The 21,199-nt window shown below is 42.4% G+C and overlaps 1 protein-coding gene across 1 annotated transcript in view; it reads left to right on the forward strand.

Annotated features, from left to right (window-relative positions):
* The window catches only part of LOC117473759 (contactin-associated protein-like 2), a 59,387-nt gene that overhangs the window by 27,001 nt on the left and 11,187 nt on the right, over positions 1-21,199 (forward strand). Inside the window, exons 8-21 of the mRNA XM_034119561.1 lie at positions 266-524; positions 1,858-2,007; positions 2,271-2,433; positions 2,570-2,676; positions 2,759-2,878; positions 3,738-3,853; positions 4,126-4,210; positions 4,819-4,975; positions 5,389-5,516; positions 5,667-5,837; positions 8,950-9,168; positions 9,867-10,103; positions 10,564-10,797; positions 10,882-11,015. Of these exons, the coding sequence (XP_033975452.1) occupies positions 266-524; positions 1,858-2,007; positions 2,271-2,433; positions 2,570-2,676; positions 2,759-2,878; positions 3,738-3,853; positions 4,126-4,210; positions 4,819-4,975; positions 5,389-5,516; positions 5,667-5,837; positions 8,950-9,168; positions 9,867-10,103; positions 10,564-10,797; positions 10,882-11,015 (2,280 nt within the window). The remainder of the gene's footprint in view (positions 1-265; positions 525-1,857; positions 2,008-2,270; positions 2,434-2,569; positions 2,677-2,758; positions 2,879-3,737; positions 3,854-4,125; positions 4,211-4,818; positions 4,976-5,388; positions 5,517-5,666; positions 5,838-8,949; positions 9,169-9,866; positions 10,104-10,563; positions 10,798-10,881; positions 11,016-21,199) is intronic.

Here is a 21,199-nt window from a genome sequence, read left to right on the forward strand (position 1 = left end):
ATATAGCATGATATTTGATTCAAGAACACATCTTTGATTGGAGAGAGTTCATGTATTACACAGAAGCGTGTTTAATGGGTTTTGTTTTTGTTTGCTTTATTTTGGGCTGCAATATATGTTTCAAATATAGCATGACAGGTCCACTTTAAGTAATATCCATAAATAAGGTCAACTTGTAACTAGATCCGTTGTTGATGTATTACTGCTCATAATTAGAGCTGCTGTAACAGCTCAAGTCTGTCTCTGTGTCTCTTCTCCTCTGTAGCGTAACCTGACATTTTCTTGTGCTGAGGCCAACTCCTTCTCCGTCTTCTTCAACTCCACGTCCTTCCTGCGGCTGCCGGGTCAGACTGACAGCGACACGCTGTCCGTCAGTCTGTCGTTCAGGACCTGGAATCCCAACGGGCTGCTGATGTTCACCGCACTAGCTGATGGCTGGGTGGAGGTGGGACTGACGGAGGGCAAGGTCACCGTCTACATGAATGTCACACAGAAGAAGAACACGCGTATTGACATCTCATCAGGTTTGCTCAGATCATTGATCTTCAGAATGGATGTTCAGGAACCCTCAGATCTTCAATAAGTTAGCACTTTTAATTCAATTGTTTTTATCGCTGCTTTCCTCATATTTTTTTATATTTTACATGTTATCTTTAAAGTGGACCTATCATGCTATATTTGAATAATATAGTGTAGGACCATACCTATATAAGGCATATTTATACTTTTTTTTTTTCAAAATACCAAACAGATCATGCATTTTAGCCATGCCTCATTTTGCTCAATTTGACCATTTATAGCTCTGTTTTTGCAAGGGCTGATTTTGTGAGAACAGCACCATCTACTGGCCTGGCATATGTACTACAGCGTCTCCAGCGCTTTAGAACGGCAATGGCCGTGGCTGTCTCCTCCTGATTGGTGGAGTTGGCCCAATAGCCGTAGCGCCACTGTCCTGACGTCAGGACAGTGTTCAAATCTGGATCAGTTTTTATCAGATCCGTTGCAGCCCCTTTTTTAGAGATTTGGGTATGGAGGAAAATAGAGAGGGTTGTGTTTTCTGACACTTGGTGAGTTCCCTGGAACACCGGGGACACATATTCATGTATAAAAGACGTACAAAAGTGCATTTTGCATGATAGGTCCCCTTTAAGTTAAATGTATTTGATTCAAGAACACATGTTTGATTGGAGAGAGTTCATGTATTACACAGAAGCGTATTTAATGGGTTTTGTTTTTGTCTGCTTTATTTTGGGCTTTCAATCATGCTCATGTGCTTTTATCTGTGCAAACTCTTGTTTGTTTTAGTTTTTTTGAATGCCATCAACCTGCCAGGGACTGCAGATGAGAATTAGCCTCTATGGCTAAATCTGGCATTTTCATGATGGACTCACATGCTCATGTTAATTAATGTGCATTGTCCCTTCTTATATAAATAAATACAAACTAAAAAACATCTACCATTACCAATACCCCAAAAACGAAATTAATCTAACCCTAACTTCTAAATGCTAAGATATATTAAACCGAAATGTTTGACATTTACTATATTCAAGCTTTGACATATGTGCTCGACAAATGCTGCTTTGAGCACTTTTGGAGGACAGACACAGAGACATTTTTACAGTGGTATTAATGTCATTCCATTCTGTGGACTTCTGCAAACCGCACTGGAGCTGGATAGTCAGTGTACAGTGTACAACTTTTATAAAATCATTTTTTCTAGCCGGTGTGTGAGGGGAAATAAGTTGGAATAAGGTCTGTTGTTGAACATATTTATGACATTATTATACATTTAAAAAAGCGCTGTGAAAGATATTACATACGTGTTTATAGACTGAAGTGTGGTTTACCTTGCAGGCTCAGGTCTGAATGATGGCCAGTGGCACAGTGTCCATCTGAATGCTTTGGAGAACTATGCTATGCTGACAGTTGATGGAGACGAGGCCTCCACAGTGAGAACAGCCATCCCAATCCAGATCCAGACTGGAGGAACCTACCACTTTGGAGGTGATTCCTCAAAAACATTACTAACTGTCTGTTGTAACTTGTATGTGTCTTGAAAAGGTTGTAGTAAATAATGTAATCTGTAATCTGTCTCTAGACACTTTAGACTCAGGACCTGAATGTTTCTAATATCTTGCCTACAGTCATAGGGGTGACACAGCAGGAGAAGATGCAGCACATACAAACTGTTCAGTCGCAGCAAAGTTCATTCTATAAGATCTTTAGTGTTATATTAAAGACTTTTGACCTTCTCCGCTTGCCTTCAGGAAACGTTCTGCACGGCAACACTCGATCCCTTCAGCGCTCCTTTCAGGGCTGCATGCAGATGATCCACATAGACGACCATCTGGCTGACCTCAGGGCTGTGGAGCAGGGCCTCATTGGAACATTTGAAAATGTCAGCCTGGATATGTGTGCCATTATAGACAGGTATAAACATAAGATTGGAACAAATCTAAGAATGGATGAAGGTTCAGTTGGTTGTTCTGGTGCCTAACAGCAAATACGGTAGGTTTGAAACAGGTTCTCATGAGAATCCTCCCACTATCCCTCCCTTCTTTATTAGGTGTGTTCCTAATTACTGTGAGCACGACGGGCGCTGTTCTCAGACGTGGGATACATTCAGCTGCAACTGTAGTGGCACAGGATACACTGGAGCCACCTGCCATACATGTAAGTGCACATGCATGCTCGCACACGCCACACAAGCACACTAACTGATCTGTGTGTGCTGACCCATGTGTCTCCTCTGTAGCCATGTATCCACAGTCCTGTGAGGAGTATCAGCACCAGGGGAAGAGCTCAGGGAGCTTCTGGATTGACCCAGACGGCAGTGGATCTATCGCCCCCTTCAGAGTCCACTGTGACATGACAGGTGAGATGTCGCTGAAAAGGTTTAAACATATTTGTACATGCCACCCATGGTAATACAGCAACAAAAGACCAGAACAGCGCTTGTCAATGTTTGCCCAAACATTTTACACAAAATTCTTCTTTCAACTCCTGAGCTTAAAAAACATGGCACCTTTTTCTGAACGCCAGTGCCTTTTGTCCATTTTTTCCAAAGAGGAGAAAGCGCAGCCATCTTGAGAAAATGTTTTTTCAAGCGCATCCCCGTTTTTGTGCGACTGGTGGTGCTTCCGGATGAAAATATTTCAACTTTTCAGGAAAGCTCTGATGATGTCACTGTATACATTGGAGGAGAAGCCAGTTGTTTTTGACCATATATTTTAAATAGAAACTATCAAAACAAAGACCTAAAGGATTGTTTAAGCAAGCAATGGATGTTGACTTTTACCTCCATACCGAGATCGTACTCCTCGCTCTACGGCTTTCAGAATGAGCTTTGACAGACCATTCAGTCAAAGTGTGAGAGCAATAACCATATCATTGGTGTTAATGGTAAAAAACCTGTCAGACAAATATATAGTAGCACAAATAGATTTTTTTAAAAACCCAGGGGTGCCATGCTCGCTTATCTTACAACAGCGATGATAATTCGTTGTCATAGAGACATTAAAAAAGTGCTGGGAACACTATTCTGATGCTGGGAGGGCGACCTCCCTAGCGCCCTAGCAGCGCTATGTGGACACAGGCTCTTAAACAAAAACAATTTTTTCCCTTTATTATTATTATGTGTGTTTTTGTGAATGTCAAAATACATGTAACTACTGTGGTATAGAAACATCTATCTGTCATATGATACTAATGCTGGTATTTCTCTGGGGCTTTAGAGGGAAAGGTTTGGACGATGCTGAAGAACAACCTCTCTCCTCAGACATCAGTCACCAGCTCAGAGCAGGAGGGGAAGGCAGTGCTGCAGATCACTTACAATGTGACTGATGAACAGGTACACAATGACTACACACCTACTGTTAGCCACCTGGCTGCACACTTTGTCTTGTTGTGTTCAGAGTGGAGAACTTGAAGTATTTGTGTGCTTTGCATTGGTGCTACTAATAGAATACAGTCACTAGTTGAGGTATTTTTTTTTACATTTATTTTACACTGTGTTGTGCAATGAAGGTAAAACATGTATCAGTTTAAAAATAACATTAACCTTGTATAACAAAAGAAAACATAGAAAGAAGTTCTGTTTGTGTGTCCTTCCTGTGAGTGCAGCTGCTGTCAGTGTCCAGCAGTGCAGAGTACTGTGAGCAGTACGTGGGCTACGCCTGCAGGATGTCCCGCCTGCTCAACACTCCAGGTAAAACTGCATGCAGATATATGATGCACGTTAACCATTAACCAATGGACTCTTCAGGGAATTTTTGAATTAATTTATATAAGAAGGGACATTGTACGTAATTACATGAACACTTGAGCCCATTATGTAAATATGGCAGAATTGTTGTCTGCAGTGCCAGGAGGATGATGGAATAAATAGATACATATAAGAGCACACAAGCATAGAAACCACATGAGCACAATGTCAGCAAAAAGTACAGTCAGTAACACAATTATGGCACATATTAATGCACATCTGCACAATTAAATGCATGTAAATACTCACTCTTAAACCGACAACAGGTTTAGGTGTGTGCTCTGTGTTGGTGGTTTGCCATCACCTATTATAAACCATGAGAGTGAGCTAATGTTATACCCTTCAGTCACACTGTTTGAAGACTCATTCAGATGTAAACTCTATCAAAACAGTTGAGATAAAGTGCACGTGGTTAACAGTTCTGTGTAACTGATATGTTTTGGTGTGAATTGTACTGTAGAAAATACTACTGATATTTTCAAGGTAAAGCATGTGTCTGAACTAAAACATTTTGAATTGAAAAATGACTCCAAGCTGATGGTCTGACTTAGATGGTGCCCCTTATACCTGGTGGGTAGGAAGAGCCAATGAGAGGCATTCTTACTGGGGGGGCTCAGGACCAGGCATACAGAAGTGTTCCTGTGGTATCGAACACAACTGTACTGACGCCAAACACTACTGCAACTGTGACGCTGACCTGCGCTCATGGTGAGTGGACCCCCATCTGTTCTGTCCATTTGACAAAGGGGGGTATAATGCTCCACTTGAATCTTTTTTATGAATTGACGATTACAGTTGTTATTTGAAAAGTTAGTTGCATTCTGTAGGGCAGTTTCCTTGTTGAATTTGTATGTTGATTAACTCTTATAAGCGAAGTCCTTTATCTGCACAGCTAAATGATGCAGTAGACATATTTTGTTAATACGTCAGTTGTGTTTACTTTGAAATCAATGGTGTGTGTGTGTGTGTGTGTGTGTGTGTGTGTGTGTGTGTGTGTGTGTGTGTGTGTGTGTGTGTGTGTGTGTGTGTGTGTGTGTGTGTGTGTGTGTGTGTGTGTGTGTGTGTGTGTGTGTGTGTGTGTGTGTGTGTGTGTGTGTGTGTGTGTGTGTGTGTGTGTGTAGGAGGGAGGATGCAGGCCTGTTGGTGTATAAGGACCACCTGCCGGTCAGTCAGGTTGTGGTTGGTGATACGAGCAGAGCTGGATCTGAGGCCAAACTGACTGTAGGGCCACTCAAATGCCAGGGGGACCGTGAGTGTCTCTCTCTCTCTTGCTCTCTCTTTTAGAATAAAACACACACACCTTCATCATGCAAACACGCATCTATCTTTCACAGAGACTTGACGTATCATTACAGAAACATTGGTATGTTCATGCATGGCCTGCTGTTGTTTTCCGAAGGGAGCTTCTGGAATGCAGCGTCCTTCAGCAGCCCGGCCTCCTCCCTCCGCTTCCCGTCCTTCAGAGGAGAGACCAGCACCGACATATCCTTCTACTTCAAGACCTCCTCCACCCGTGGAGTCTTTCTAGAGAACCTAGGAACAACTAGCTTCCTTCACATTGAACTCAGAGGTAGGTGTGTGTGTGTGTGTGTGTGTGTGTGTGTGTGTGTGTGTGGTGTGTGGTGTGTGTTGTGTGTGTGTGTGTTGTGTGTGTGTGTGTGTGTGTGGTGTGTGTGTGTGTGTGTGGTGTGTGTGTGTGTGTTGTGTGTGTGTGTGTGTGTGTGTGTGTGGTGTGTGTGTGTGTGTGTGTGTGTGTGTGCATGCTTCTTCTTTGCCAATACAATTTAAAAAGACTAGAAGCAGGAGCCATAAATGGGAGGCTGTGGCGCAGTGGGTAGTGCATTGGTGTTGGGATCAGGGGGGCACAGGTTCAAACCCCACTGCAGTCAGCATGTCGTTGTGTCCCTGAGACACTTCACCCCAAATTGCTCCTGTGGGGATTGCCCACAATATTGGGTATGTAAGTCGCTTTGGATAAAAGCGTCTAACAAGTAACATGTAATGTAATGTAATAAAGACTAGAGACAAGAAACAGGGGCATAAAGACTAGAGACTAGAAACAGGGGCATAAAGACTAGAGACTAGAACAGGGGCATAAAAGACTAGAGACAAGAAACAGGGCATAAGATTAGAAGCAGGGGCATAAAGACTAGAGACTAGAAACAGGGGCATAAAGACTAGAGACTAGAAGCAGGAGCATAAAGACTAGAGACTAGAAACAGGGGCATAAAGACTAGAGACTAGAAACAGGGGCATAAAGACTAGAGACAAGAAGCACAGGAATAAAGACTAGAGACTAGAAGCAGGGGCATAAAGACTAGAGACAAGAAGCACAGGAATAAAGACTAGAGACTAGAAACAGGGGCATAAAGACTAGAGACAAGAAGCACAGGAATAAAGACTAGAGACTAAAAACAGGAGCATAAAGACTAGAGACTAGAAACAGGGGCATAAAGACTAGAGACAAGAAGCACAGGAATAAAGACTAGAGACTAGAAGCAGGGGCATAAAGACTAGAGACAAGAAGCACAGGAATAAAGACTAGAGACTAGAAACAGGGGCATAAAGACTAGAGACAAGAAGCACAGGAATAAAGACTAGAGACTAGAAGCAGGGGCATAAAGACTAGAGACAAGAAACAGGAGCATAAAGACCAGAGACTAGAAACAGGAGCATATAGACTAGAGACTACAAGCAGGGGCATAAAGACTAGAGACTAGAAACAGGGGGATAAAGACTAGAGACTAGAAGCAGGAGCATAAAGACTAGAGACTAGAAACAGGGGCATAAACACTAGAGACTAGAAGCAGGAGCATAAAGACTAGAGACCAGAAGCAGGAGCATAAAGACTAGAGACTAGAAACAGGGGCATAAAGACTAGAGACTAGAAGCAGGAGCATAAAGACTAGAGACTAGAAACAGGGGATAAAGACTAGAGACTAGAAGCAGGGGCATAACGACTAGAGACTAGAAACAGGAGCATAAAGACTAGAGACTAGAAACAGGAGCATAAATACTAGAGACTAGAAGCAGGGGCATAAAGACTAGAGACCAGAAGCAGGAGCATAAAGACTAGAGACTAGAAGCAGGGGCATAAAGACTAGAGACTAGAAACAGGAGCATAAATACTAGAGACTAGAAGCAGGGGCATAAAGACTAGAGACTAGAAACAGGGGCATAGAGACTAGAAACAGGAGCATAAAGACTAGAGACTAGAAACAGGGGCATAAAGACTAGAGACTAGAAACAGGGGCATAAAGACTAGAGACTAGAAACAGGGGCATACAGACTAGAGACTAGAAACAGGAGCATAAAGACTAGAGACTAGAAACAGGAGCATAAAGACTAGAGACTAGAAACAGGAGCATAAAGACTAGAGACTAGAAACAGGAGCATAAAGACTAGAGACTAGAAACAGGAGCATAACGACTAGAGACTAGAAACAGGGGCATAAAGACTAGAGACTAGAAACAGGGGCATAAAGACTAGAGACTAGAAACAGGAGCATAAAGACTAGAGACTAGAAGCAGGGGCATAAAGACTAGAGACTAGAAACAGGGGGATAAAGACTAGAGACTAGAAACAGGAGCATACAGACTAGAGACTAGAAGCAGGGGCATAAAGACTAGAGACTAGAAACAGGGGGATAAAGACTAGAGACTAGTTTCAGGGGCATAAAGACTAGAGACTAGAAACAGGAGCATAAAGACTAGAGACTAGAAACAGGGGCATAAAGACTAGAGACTAGAAACAGGAGCATAAAGACTAGAGACTAGAAACAGGGGCATAACGACTAGAGACTAGAAACAGGGGCATAAAGACTAGAGACTAGAAACAGGAGCATAAAGACTAGAGACTAGAAACAGGAGCATAAAGACTAGAGACTAGAAGCAGGGGCATAAAGACTAGAGACTAGAAACAGGGGGATAAAGACTAGAGACTAGAAACAGGAGCATAAAGACTAGAGACTAGAAACAGGAGCATAAAGACTAGAGACTAGAAGCAGGGGCATAAAGACTAGAGACTAGAAACAGGGGGATAAAGACTAGAGACTAGAAACAGGAGCATAAAGACTAGAGACTAGAAACAGGAGCATAAAGACTAGAGACTAGAAACAGGGGCATAAAGACTAGAGACTAGAAACAGGGGCATAAAGACTAGAGACTAGAAACAGGGGGATAAAGACTAGAGACTAGAAACAGGAGCATAAAGACTAGAGACTAGAAACAGGGGCATAAAGACTATAGACTAGAAACAGGGGCATACAGACTAGAGACTAGAAACAGGAGCATAAAGACTAGAGACTAGAAGCAGGGGCATAAAGACTAGAGACCAGAAACAGGGGGATAAAGACTAGAGACTAGAAGCAGGGGCATAAAGACTAGAGACCAGAAACAGGGGATAAAGACTAGAGACTAGAAACAGGGGCATAAAGACTAGAGACTAGAAACAGGAGCATAAAGACTAGAGACTAGAAACAGGAGCATAAAGACTAGAGACTAGAAGCAGGGGCATAAAGACTAGAGACTAGAAACAGGGGGATAAAGACTAGAAGCAGGGGCATACATTGTTCTTCATTTGTTTTGGTTTGAGTAATTTCACACCAGGACATTAGGACCCTGTGTTTAGTGTGAGTTGATCTTTCACATGTGGCAGTGCTGATCTGAGTGTGGTGCTCCCAGGGGGCTCGGTGGTCTCCTTCTCTTTTGATGTAGGCGGTGAGCGGGTGGAGCTCAGCGTCCGCTCGCCGCTGCCTCTGAACGATGACCAGTGGCATCACTTGGAGGCACAGAAGAACATCAAGGAGGTCCTGCTGCAGCTTGATGGACAGTACAGAGAGGTCCGACCCATGCCCCCCCATGGACACACAAAACTGGAGTTCTACAGTGAGCTTTATGTTGGTAAGACACACATCTAGTACTGTACTGTCCACAGCTGAGAAATGTCTTTGGAGTGTATCAGCAGAGGTTACGGTGAGTTTATTTATAGAGCAAATTTCAGACACAAAGGCAAATCAAAGTGCTTTACATGACCATTAACACAAAAGAAAAATGTGAGATGTGACTAAATGTTACCTCATCAGGGAGTCCCACTGGGATTCTGGCAGAATGATTCTAAGGATCCCTGTGACGTTTGTCATGATGAACAAACTGTGTGCCAGTTAATGAAAGCTATATACAGTATGTCTTTATAACTATAATTATTTTGTCGAATTTCGTTATTGATGGAAAACAACTTATTCTAAAGAAATACGTAAAAAGTGTCTGTGCTTTTTACCTGCATTTTTACATTTCACACAGTTTCAGAAATCAGAATCAGAAGCAGGTTTATTCCCAGATATGAGGAATTTACCTCGGTGTGTATGGTGCATACATAAACACAGTCAAAGAAGATAAATTGTTACAAAAGGACCAAAACATTAAAAAAATATTTAAAAAACTACCTTTGTGTGCAATGTGCACAATTCAGAGGGTTGTGCAGTCTTGACAGTATTAAAATGAACAATATATTGTTTGCATGAATGTAATGCATGCATTCTAATGAGCCAGTGGCAGTGCAGCTTGAATGAAGAAACTTGTGACTAATGTCATATTTCCAGGGGCATCCAGTGGTCAGAGAGGCTTCCTGGGCTGCATACGGGCTCTGAAGATAAATGGTCTGACTTTTGACCTGGAAGAGAGGGCACAGGTATCTCCAGGGGTGAATCCAGGCTGCCAGGGTCATTGCAGCAGCTTCGGGATGCACTGCAGGAACGGAGGGAAGTGTGTTGAGCAGTACAACGGATACTTGTGTGACTGCTCCCTCACTGCGTACGATGGACCCTTCTGCTCCGATGGTACGGCCTCCAACACGCTGCATCCCAAAGTTTAGATGATGTTATTCATTAGATAGATCAGATGCAACCGTCATTTACACTGGGGATGGAGGGCAAATGTCCCCACCACAAAATGGCTGGTTTTGTCCCCATTACCTTTTTTAAAGTTTACTTTTTTTAATAAATGTTTATCAAAAAGTACAATAAAAAAAACCTGTCTAGATTACTTATTATAAAATTACGGAAATCATGCATGTACCAATCAGTGGCTTTAAACATTTCCTGACATACTTTCATCTTTTGTTTCAATCTTGATAAATACAGTATCTACTCTGACCTCAAACTGATCCCCCACTTACATTGTCTAAACGTGTACATGTTGAAGATGACTTGGAGATCCTTAGACCACTCACTCTGTCCCCATCACTTTTCAACACCAAGTGACACCCTTGGGAGCAACAATCCTTCTTGTGTTTGTTAGATGTAGGAGGATACTTTGAGACGGGGACCCTAGTGCGTTATGACTTCCTGCTGGAGGCGGCAGCAAACGTGTTGCAGGAGGGGAAGAGCCTCTCAGAACTTGGTGTTCGTGGTGATGCCAATCTGACCCAGGAGGAGCTGGTGTTCAGCTTCAGCACCTCCAGCACCCCCAGCATCCTCGTCTACGTAAGCTCCAGGACTCAGGACTACCTAGCAGTGGTGCTCCGACACAACGGTGGGCTCATCATTGGACCTGATCCATTTCTTACAACAATATAAAAATATATATTTATTAGCCTGTGTTTGTGTGTGTGTCCAGGCACTCTCCAGATCCGCTACAGTCTCGGGGGGCTAACAGAACCGTACACCATAGATGTTGACCATCGTAACATGGCTAATGGACAGCCTCACTCTGTCAACATTACGAGGAACCTAAGGGAGATACGGCTGCAGGTCAGTGCAACACTGCAAAATCATCACTGAGAAATTAGCTGATTTAGTTTTATTCTGGAAAAGTACATGTTTAAATAGGCCCTTTGATACTTTACTGTAGTGTGTTCTATAGGTTTTCGTGCATGTTAATGGTCTGCAAAGTCAAAAATCCCTGTGTTCCCTCCAGAGGGAGTATCTCTCCCACACACACACACCCCCCACTGCTTGAAACGCCTCCATTGGTCTCCTTTGTTTACTTCAGGAACATAGTGATATCGCTATGTAACACTCATGCTCCTATTGGCTAGCGCTCCAACAGATTGTAGGCAGCAGTTGACCAATCAGAGCAGACTGGGCTCTGGTTTCAGACAGAGGGTGAAAAGAGGTGCTGCAGCACAGGCAGTATAAGAAAAATAAAGAGCTTTTTGAACATTAAAGCATGGAGACATTTCACAGTAGAGATTATAAATACAAATATGAACCTGAAAAAGAGCACAACATCTCCTCTTTAAATGGATTTAAATCTCTTGTAAATATATAAAGCTATTTAAATGACTGATCTGAAAAGCAGAATCAAGGGAAACAGCTAGCCTGCTTCCAAACATCACCTATTACATGACAGCAATACATTTTATTTAGCTCACATTCTGACAAGAATCTATCAGAGACAGAGGAGGTCTGGGAGTCCCAGTTGTTGGAGAGTATGAAGAGGGTCTGGTGGTTGAATGTGTTGAGCGGAGCATGGACCAATGATGGCAGAGGAGAGGGAGGAGGCACATCATTGTATGCTGCACATACTGTAACAAGACTTTGTGATTCTTAGGTGGAGTGACATGCTATTTCTCACTCACTATTTTAACAAAAGTAGTAGAGCATTCTCCTTAAATGTAGACTTAACCTGTTAGAATACGTTTTCCAGACAGTAGGGGTGTAACGGTATACTTATTCGTACCGAAAATATTCGGTATAGGCCCTTCGGTTCGGTACACGTGTGTACCGAAGTGTACCGAACGAATATAACGTTAAACGTAAACAATTGAGAACGTGAACAACTTTTTGGAAGTAATCTTACGGCCCGTCCACACGGCGGCGTGCGTTGAAGTTTCAACACTTCTGCCCATTCACTTTGAATGGGGTGACGTCCCGCTTTGCCGAACTGCATTGTGGTTCCGTCGCTTCGCTTCAAAAGTTGAGCAATGTTCAACTTTTGAAGCTTCGACGGAAGCGTCAGCCAATCAAATCATATGCCGGTACAAGCTGTAGCCAATCAAACCGCATGCTTGTGTGTCCGGGGCGGGAGATTCATGCTAGTGGAGCCTCGCAGCGGCTCAGTTGAGGCTCCCCCCGCAAGGTGAGGCCCCCTCCGCAAGGTGAGGCCCCACGTAGTCTGCATGATCGGCCTGTAGGGAGGGACGAAAAAGAAAAGTGACTGAAGTGCAAACCCAACTCCCACTAGCATTTAAGCCTCCAACACTCGCAAAAAGTTCAGACCGAGCCAAAGCTATTACAAACGCCAAATATCCTTATGTTGCCATGTTAGCAAAGCGCTACCTGGCTGTATCTGCTACCTCTGTCCCTAGCGAGAGGGTGTTCTCCACAGCAGGAGACATTGTTAGTGCCAGCAGATCTGCCCTTTCGGCAAGCAAGTTAATTTTTCTTAAAAAAAACATGAAAATACAATGACAAGCCTAATGTCATGGCTGCTTAGGTGAGTACTAGTACAGTACAGTTCAAGTACAGATTATTTCAGTTCATCGAAATGCTGCACCTTAATGTTTATTTTATTATATTTTGTATTTATTTGAGTGAATATTCACAGTTTAATAATAATTAAAAACCCAAAACAAATATTTTATGTTTTGTGAGTACTAGTACAGTCAAGTTCAAATTCAGATTATTTCAGTTCATCGAAATGCTGCACCTTAATGTTTATTGTATTATATTTTGTATTTATTTGAGTGAATACATTATTCACAATTTAATAATAATTAAAAAACCCTAAAAAATATTTTATGTTTTGTGATAATTGTTTCTGCTGTACCGAAAACGTACCGAACCGTGACCTAAAAACCGAGGTACGTACCGAACCGAAATGTTTGTGAACCGTTACACCCCTACCAGACAGTAATTTGTTTCTTTTTTAAAGGAAATAGGAGGGGGGTATGTAGAATGGTTTTAACTTATTCAAACTGATTCTGTGATTTTGTTGTTGATTTGTTTTTATTTTAAAGGGAATATTTCCATTGTGAGAGCACAAACACATGTGATGTGTGTGGATAGTTACCACTAGAGAGAAGTAAGAATGTTTTTATTTTAAGTAAAGGGAAGAGATACGAATAAAGGAGACAACATAATGATGAGATGCAGTGTTTCCCCTACCATTGTCTTGGCGGGGCGCTGCGCCCTGCCAACGGAGCCCCGCGCCCCGCCTGAAATTCAAGGTGTTTTTTTGGTTTAAAAAAAAAAAATTTAATTAAAAAAATATACAGTGGCGAGCCGTCAGGGCCCTCTAGGCCAGGGGTGTCAAACTCAAGGCCCGGGGGCCAAATCCGGCCCGCGACTTCATTTTATGTGGCCCCGCAAGAGCTTGCAAAAAATATAATACGTTTATTATACGGTTACATGCCACTTTACAGAAGCAGGTTGCCCATAAACTACATGTCCCACAATGCATCTCGTTTTGTGACATGCACACTGAAGAGACTTGCAATTATTTGCCCTGGACTTCTGCTTTCAGATGTAGTTGGTAGTTAATTACTAAGTTATTATCCTATCCGATAATAATACAATTCAGAGGCAATAGTGTAATATAATACATTATTTTATATATATATATATTAAACATTTATATATGTATATTTATATAGTTACAACCGGCCCTTTGAGTGCAACCATAATGCTAATGTGGCCCGCGATGAAATTTAGTTTGACACCCCTGCTCTAGGCCCTCTGTGAGGGCCTAAGATATTCCAAAAAATAATATTTAAAAACATTAAAAAAATATATATATTTTTTAAATATATATATTTTTTATATTATTTTTGTTATATTTTTCATTAGTTTTACCGAAAAAAAACTTGATTTAATAAAATAACATTTCCAAAAAAATAAATCCTTCGAATCTGCCTGTTCAGTCTCTGTTTGAATGTGAAGGGTTACATGAAAGAAGCTCGTCTGGCCCTCTCTGCGATTCACAGAGGGCCCGCTATAGTAACTGAACGAGAGAGTAATGTCAAATGACAGTACAATTGACCAATCATATCTTCCCTCTAAATGGGTGGGTTTTATTATCGCAGACTTTATGACAAGTTCCGCCTGCTGTGAAACTTTTCTTGTTTCCATAGCAACAACAACTTCCTGTCAACAGCGTGAACTCGCCTTCAAAATAAAAGCATGCCAAATTACACTTAAGACATACAACTGCAACGAAAGTAACAAACACAATGCAATATCATTTTCAATGTCAAAGAACACAAATTGGGTTCACAGGTGTTGTTTTGTGTGGTAGAGGGTCGCTGTCATTGATGCGTTTTGCACCCTGGGCCGTTGTTTTGATATTCCGCTGAAGTATACGCTGTGACGTAATAACTATTTTTTTTTCTTTTTTTCGAGGGAAGGGGTGGGGGTCAGAGGGCCTTGGTATAAAGCTCACGGCTCGCCACTGAAAATATATATATATAGCACCAAATTGCAACTGAAGTAATCTATCTACGGTCACTTTTCACATTGAACATGTGCTCTTTTATTAAATAAACTAAACGCCTATGTTATTTATCCAATGTATGTGCATGTTTCAGTGTCCACTGCTTTGCGTATTCTCATTCTCCCTCCGCTCTGTTTCTGAAGGGCGGGGCTCCGCTCCGCTCACCCCCCCCACACACACACACACACACGAATGCACACACTCACAATCAGAGACAAGAGCGGAGGAAAGGAGAACAACAAAGTGTAAAAAAGTCAAACAAATCTGCATTATTGCCCCGAGCTCTGCTGTCTGCCCGTTTGTGTGTCGTCCCCCCCCCGTTTCAAATTCGTTTATTATTATTTTAACCTCAAGCCGTTATCGTCACGGAGGAGAAGGACACACAGCCTTCCCGGATGCGCGCGACAACGAACGTAGCGTGCGCATTCTAAAAATAGCTCACAGATGGTGAGCAGGTACCGCGGTTTTGAACTACAGTATTGAATTTGACAGAAAACAACAATGAAACGCCAGCAGAAGAATAGTCTAATGAGTTGGGTGAAAAAAAAGACAGGAGATGTGAGTTGGTTTATTCAGTAAATTAGCTCAGGATAATTGGATGTTCTGTCTACACCTGTTGATGTGAGGCTAATGCAGGATTTGCTAGCTTGATGCTACCGGCATTTAGCGGCAGTGACTCAACAAATTGCCTCTTAAAATGTATCGTCAGCAATGTATGACAAGCAGACTGCTTGTTTAATGTTAGACTCACACCAATAGCTCAATATGATCATAACACGATTGCTTTCATATCAGAGATCAGATGAGGTGGAGCTGCCTCCAGCAATAGAGGGTGAGGCAGAGAGAAGCAGCACAGGGTTGCAGGTATGTTATATGCTGTAGTCAGGTGATTTAAATGTATCAATGAAAGGAAGAAGTGTAGGCTACATGATAAGAAGGGAATACACACACACACACACACACACACACACACTAATAATATTAATAATAAAGACAAATCTGAGTTCAAAAGAAACCTTCAACATTTGAAATGCTTGCTGGACAGTCTGATGCACTCATTGTTGTGTATTGCTTGGAGGGGCGGGGGGCACCAAATCATAATCTCGCCTAGGGCACCAAAATGTCTAGGGCCGGCCCTGCGTGATGTCACACCTAGAGTGGAGGAGAGCTTGAAATACGCCTTATATATATTTTTTAACTGCCATAATTCCCAAACCCTACACTCCTTGGACATAATTTGATGCTTGAATTGTAGGAAAACCTCTCTTACGTTGAAAAATAATGAAAAATTAAGCAAAAAAACGTAAACAAAATGCCTCTTGACGGCATGAAGTGACAAAAACGTTCAACATGTCTCCATTAAAGGGGACCTATCATGCAAAATGCACTTGTTGATGTCTTTTATACATAAAGATGTGTCCCCGGTGTGTCGGGAACTCATGCAGCGTCAGAAAATAAAACCCTCTCTTTTCCTCCGTACCCAAATTTCTAAAAACGGGGGTACAACGGAGCTGATCCAGATTTGCGTCCGATATGATGTAGTATCGGAAATGTAGGCTGGCTTTACACCCACGGCCCTATCGGAAACGTTGCTATCAGAAACAATGCCCGACTGTTTTGGACGTAATATGGTCGGTGCATGTTTACATTAGCATCGCTAACACTCAGAGCTAACCTGTACTGCACAGAGCATGTGTGAAGAAGCAGGAAATAAAAATAAACTCACCTTGTGGTATAACCGGCAAGAGAGAAAGCCTTTGAGCTCCATACTGTTTCAGAAATAATCCTTGATAATCCATGATATGGCGTTTCATCAGCGTTTTTATTATTTATTTTTTATTTTTTTTTAAAGCTTTATACCCCAAATCAGCACTTTTGAAACAGGAAGTGAAGTAGAGGGATATGAGGCATGGCTAGAATGGGTGATCTGTTTGGTATTTTGAGCAAAACACTTCATAGACATGTTTTTTATATATTTTTATATATCTGAGACCTATGCTATTGTCTATAAATAGCATGATAGGTGACCTTTAAGGCCCATTGTAAATTCAGCCTGATCTTTCCTCAGAGCAGCAGCTGCACACCTTTAGTAAATCTGCCAAAAATGCCACATTATTGACCCGGAAGTACACAAAAAGCAGACTCCGACGCTCCTCACGGTCCTGACATCCTCCACATCTCTCATTCAGAACAATGGATAGGCTCTCCTGATTACTGCACATCACCATGGTAACCTTTGATCTCTGGACACACACACAGGTGTTTGATAACGTCGTCACCTCAAACACAAACACCTGTGTGATGATGTCATAACTCCAACTAACATGCTCAGAACGTCACCAAACATAACATGATGGTTAACACTATGGCCCTGAACAGCTCTACATCAAATTTGATGTTACATAATGTGGTGTTACCATGGCAACGTATCCCTCGCCATAAAACACGATGCCGCTGTAACTCCAATGGACACGGTCCGATCGCCCCCCAATCTTCACTTCTATATCACCGGTCCATGCCTCAACAGCTCTACGCCAAATCTGAGATCTCACCATATGCCGTTTCCATGGAAACGCATCCCTCGCCATAAAACACGATGTTGTCGTAAATCCTATGAAAATGGTCAAAACGGCACCAGACTTCAGATCACAGTTAATGGTCCAGCCCTCAACATGTCTATGTGCCATTAGTGAGTTTTCCTCAAAAGCTGTTGCCATGGCAACGCATCCCTCGCCGTAAAACACGATATTGCTATAACTCCTATGAAAATGGTCAAAAAGTGCTCAAACTTCACATGAGTGCTAACAGTCCAGCCGTGTAGACATCTACGTGATCGTTTTTGAGATTCTTTCAAATGCCGTTGCCTTGGCAACATAATGCTCGCTATGAAACGTGGTTTTCTCATAACTTCAGTGAAAATGCTCCAAACGGCCCAAAACTTTACAGGTTTGGTAATGATGCAGCCATCAACACATCTAAGCGTATTATGGGGTGTCATCAAATACCGTTGCCATGGCAACAGATCATTCGCCATCAAGTTAGTTCAAAAGTTTGCAGTTTCAAAGCGTTTTTACTTTCTTTTCTCTTCTTAATACACATTCATTCACTACTACTTACATTTAAAGGGGACCTATCATGCAAAATGCACATTTGTACGTCTTTTATACATGAATATGTGTCCCCGGTGTGTCAGGGAACTCACCAAGTGTCAGAAAACACAACCCACTCTCTTTTCCTCCATACACAAATCTCTAAAAACGGGGCTGCAACGGAGCTGATACAGACTGATACAGATTTGAAATTGTTCTGACGTCAGAAACAGGGAGCTCCGCCTATATGGGCAACTCTCCACCTATCAGGGGAATGGGGGGTTGGGCCACGGCCATTGCCGCTCGAAAGCGCTGGAGACGCTGTAGTACATATGCCAGGCCTGTAAGTGGCGCTGTAGTCTGCCACAAAAGCAGCGAAGAAGACTTCCCGCGCATGGTTGCCATGGTTGCCCTTCTGTTTATTCTCCGCTGTGGACGCTCTGGCTCTTTTTCTCCCTCCCCGAGGCAAGCGTTTGCTCCTGCTGCTGTAATTCAATGCAAATCCCTCCCAGAGGCAAGCGCTGTAATTCTCTCCGGTAGTCCACCAGCAGATGACAAACACCCACCTCTCCGCCTCTTCCAAGGGACGAGGGGACCGTGCGGCAGAGTTTCAGTTAGATTTTTTTCCGCCGGTCAACATGTCCGTTAAAGTTGAAATCTTCCGGACAAAATTTGAAAAGTGCCGGTCAAAGGTTTTCTTTGTTATTTATTGAGCACAGAATCAGCCCTTGCAAAAACAGGGCTGGAAAAGAGCAAATAGAGCGAAATGAGGCATGGCTAAAATGCATGATCTGTTTGGTATTTTGAAAAAAAGATTCACAGACATGTTTTATATAGGTATGGCCCTACAATATATTATTCAAATATAGCATGATAGGTCCACTTTAATATCTAACTCCTTCAGCCTACTTTCAGCTATAAACCATTCAACTATTAAATGATTCAGCTATTTCAGGACATTGAGGATATATATTTGGTTATTTATACCTTTTTTAAACCTTTTCTTTTAAATATTAAGCTTCTTCACTATTTTTCCTACTCTTCCAGTTTAACTTTTCACTTTCAAGTTTTCAACAAAGTCATTGCAATGCATTTGAACTGTAACAATTTTGATTCAAATCATTTCACCTTTCTGCATTTCTCCGCTAAGTTCAGCAACACACTTACTTGGTTTTTGTAGCTAAAAGCAGCTACCATTCAGCTAATAACATATTCAGCTTTTTCTGCATTTTCAGCTAAATTCAGCAACAAATGTACACAGTTTACAGCATTCACACGCATTTTCAGCAGGAAATGCATTTTCTAGTTCTCTCACACACACATGCCTACATACACCTGTGCACACATTTATATACATCAATGTAAAGCATATAGATACACATTTACAACAAATACATCATATATACTCATATGTACACATATACAAATGTACTTCCTGTCCCTCCCTAGGACAGTGCACCTTTGATATAGGCCAAGAAGATGTGCCACACTCCATTAGATTTGCTTGGGACATTATTTACCCTGGCGATCATAATTTCAAAGGCCGCAGTCTCTGTCATGAGTTTAAGCCATTCTGTAAACTCTGGCTTATGTGGGCTCTTCCAGTTGCGCAGAATAAGCCTGGCAGCTACAATAAAACCTGTTAAAGTCAGTCTAAGTTCTGCTTTAGTAAGGCCTGGTGTCACAAGAGATTTGTCCCCCAGCAAACAGAGCTGTGGTGATTCTGGTATGCGGCTTTCACACCAGCGCTTTTCCCTTTCGAGCTCCTAGCTAGAGCTTTTCTGGTTCAGCTCCGGTTTCCCTTTTCTGCTCCCGCTCTGTTCACACCGTCCAGAGCTGCCGCTGCTGCGTCATGACGTCACCGTTTACATCGCTGATTTTCTCCCCAACGGAGCTCACAACAACAACAACAACAACGGGGGACTGCGTCAGGTCGATGATCGTGTTGCTTGTAATCATACGAAGCCAGATTAAATTAAATAACGACTTCTCCAACCTTATACTTTTCTCCAGAGTGCCGTGGTTCATTGTTTATTAATGTGTTCCAGCGACATTTACCGACCGCTGCAGTGCTGGCTGCTCTTCAACGGGAGTTTATTCTCCCGTTAGCTCCGGGTTAGCTCACACGGCTCTAAAGTATTCACTGTCTGACTGTCACACAAGCAGCTGATACATATCCCCAGTTCCCCTTAAGTGAATGTGTGTCAGTCTGAATTGACGCTGTTTGGCATCACAACGCTGTTATGAAAGTTTCTCTGGTATAACATGGGTGATGTTAGCATAGCAACCGAAGCTAAACTGACTACCTGCTAAGCCGTTTTCTACAGGCACATTTTACCGCCGTATTTTTCATTATGATTCTACTTGTGATAGTCGGACATGACAACCTGTGCAGCCCATGTATTGATTCCATCCGATAGCTGCTATAATAACAAACAAAACGTCTGCCTGCTCTCCACAATGATCAATGACAGCGAACGGATGGTCAAAGTAAGGTACAAATAAACAGAATCACACGAAGCCTGGTTAGTGTTGCCTGACTTTATAAAGTATGTTTTTTTTAATAAGTGTATGGTTGCGTTCTAGTCACTTTGCTCAGCACTACTGCTTGTTACAACTTTCATTTGCCGTACTCGCCATAAACTGTTATTTCTCAGGTTGATCCCGCCCCTGCCCCTGCCCCCGCCTCCGACGTAAGCGTGACGTATGCGGTTCAAGATCCGTTCTTGTGCTTTGGGTGCTTAACTGGTTTTTCTCTGTTTTTACAAGTGTGTGGTCACGTTCTAGTCACTTTGCTCAGCGCTACTGATTGTTACTTGTATTTGCCGTACTCGCGATTAACTGTTATTGCTCAGGTTGTAAGCGTGAAGTATTGGTTCTTGCCGGTCAGCCGAGTGGGGCCAGCTAAGAACCGGGTTTCGGTACTGAGAGCCGGCTTCGCTGCGGTGGAAACAAGAAGAACTAGAGCTAAATCAGGCTGTAGCCCGGAACCACACTGAGCGGGAAGCCAGTTGCAATATTAGATTATAACAAATAGACATTGAAATGGTTCAAACGTAGCAGCACTACAGCAGGGAACGTGGACAACGGAGAAAAAAAGAAAGCCAAAATTGAGCCAACAAAATGCCGTCAATATCAGGAGGCGTATGCTTTGATGGGATTCACGTCAACAAACGGCAACCCGCCCCAGGCATTGGGTTTTTTCTGTGGGGAGAAACTAGCCAACAGCTCGATGAAACCAGCGCACCTCCAGAGACATCTCAACACCTGTGTCACGTTGGTAAGCCACCAGAGTTTTTCAAGAGAAAACTTGCTGAGTACAGATTAGGGCTGTGCAATTAATCGTTTTTTAATCGCAATTACGATTTTGGCCTGCCACAATTACAAAAACAACATAATCGAAAAAAAAACGA

This window comes from Trematomus bernacchii, unplaced genomic scaffold, assembly GCF_902827165.1.
Source record: "Trematomus bernacchii unplaced genomic scaffold, fTreBer1.1, whole genome shotgun sequence".
In the NCBI taxonomy this organism is placed as follows: domain Eukaryota; kingdom Metazoa; phylum Chordata; class Actinopteri; order Perciformes; family Nototheniidae; genus Trematomus; species Trematomus bernacchii.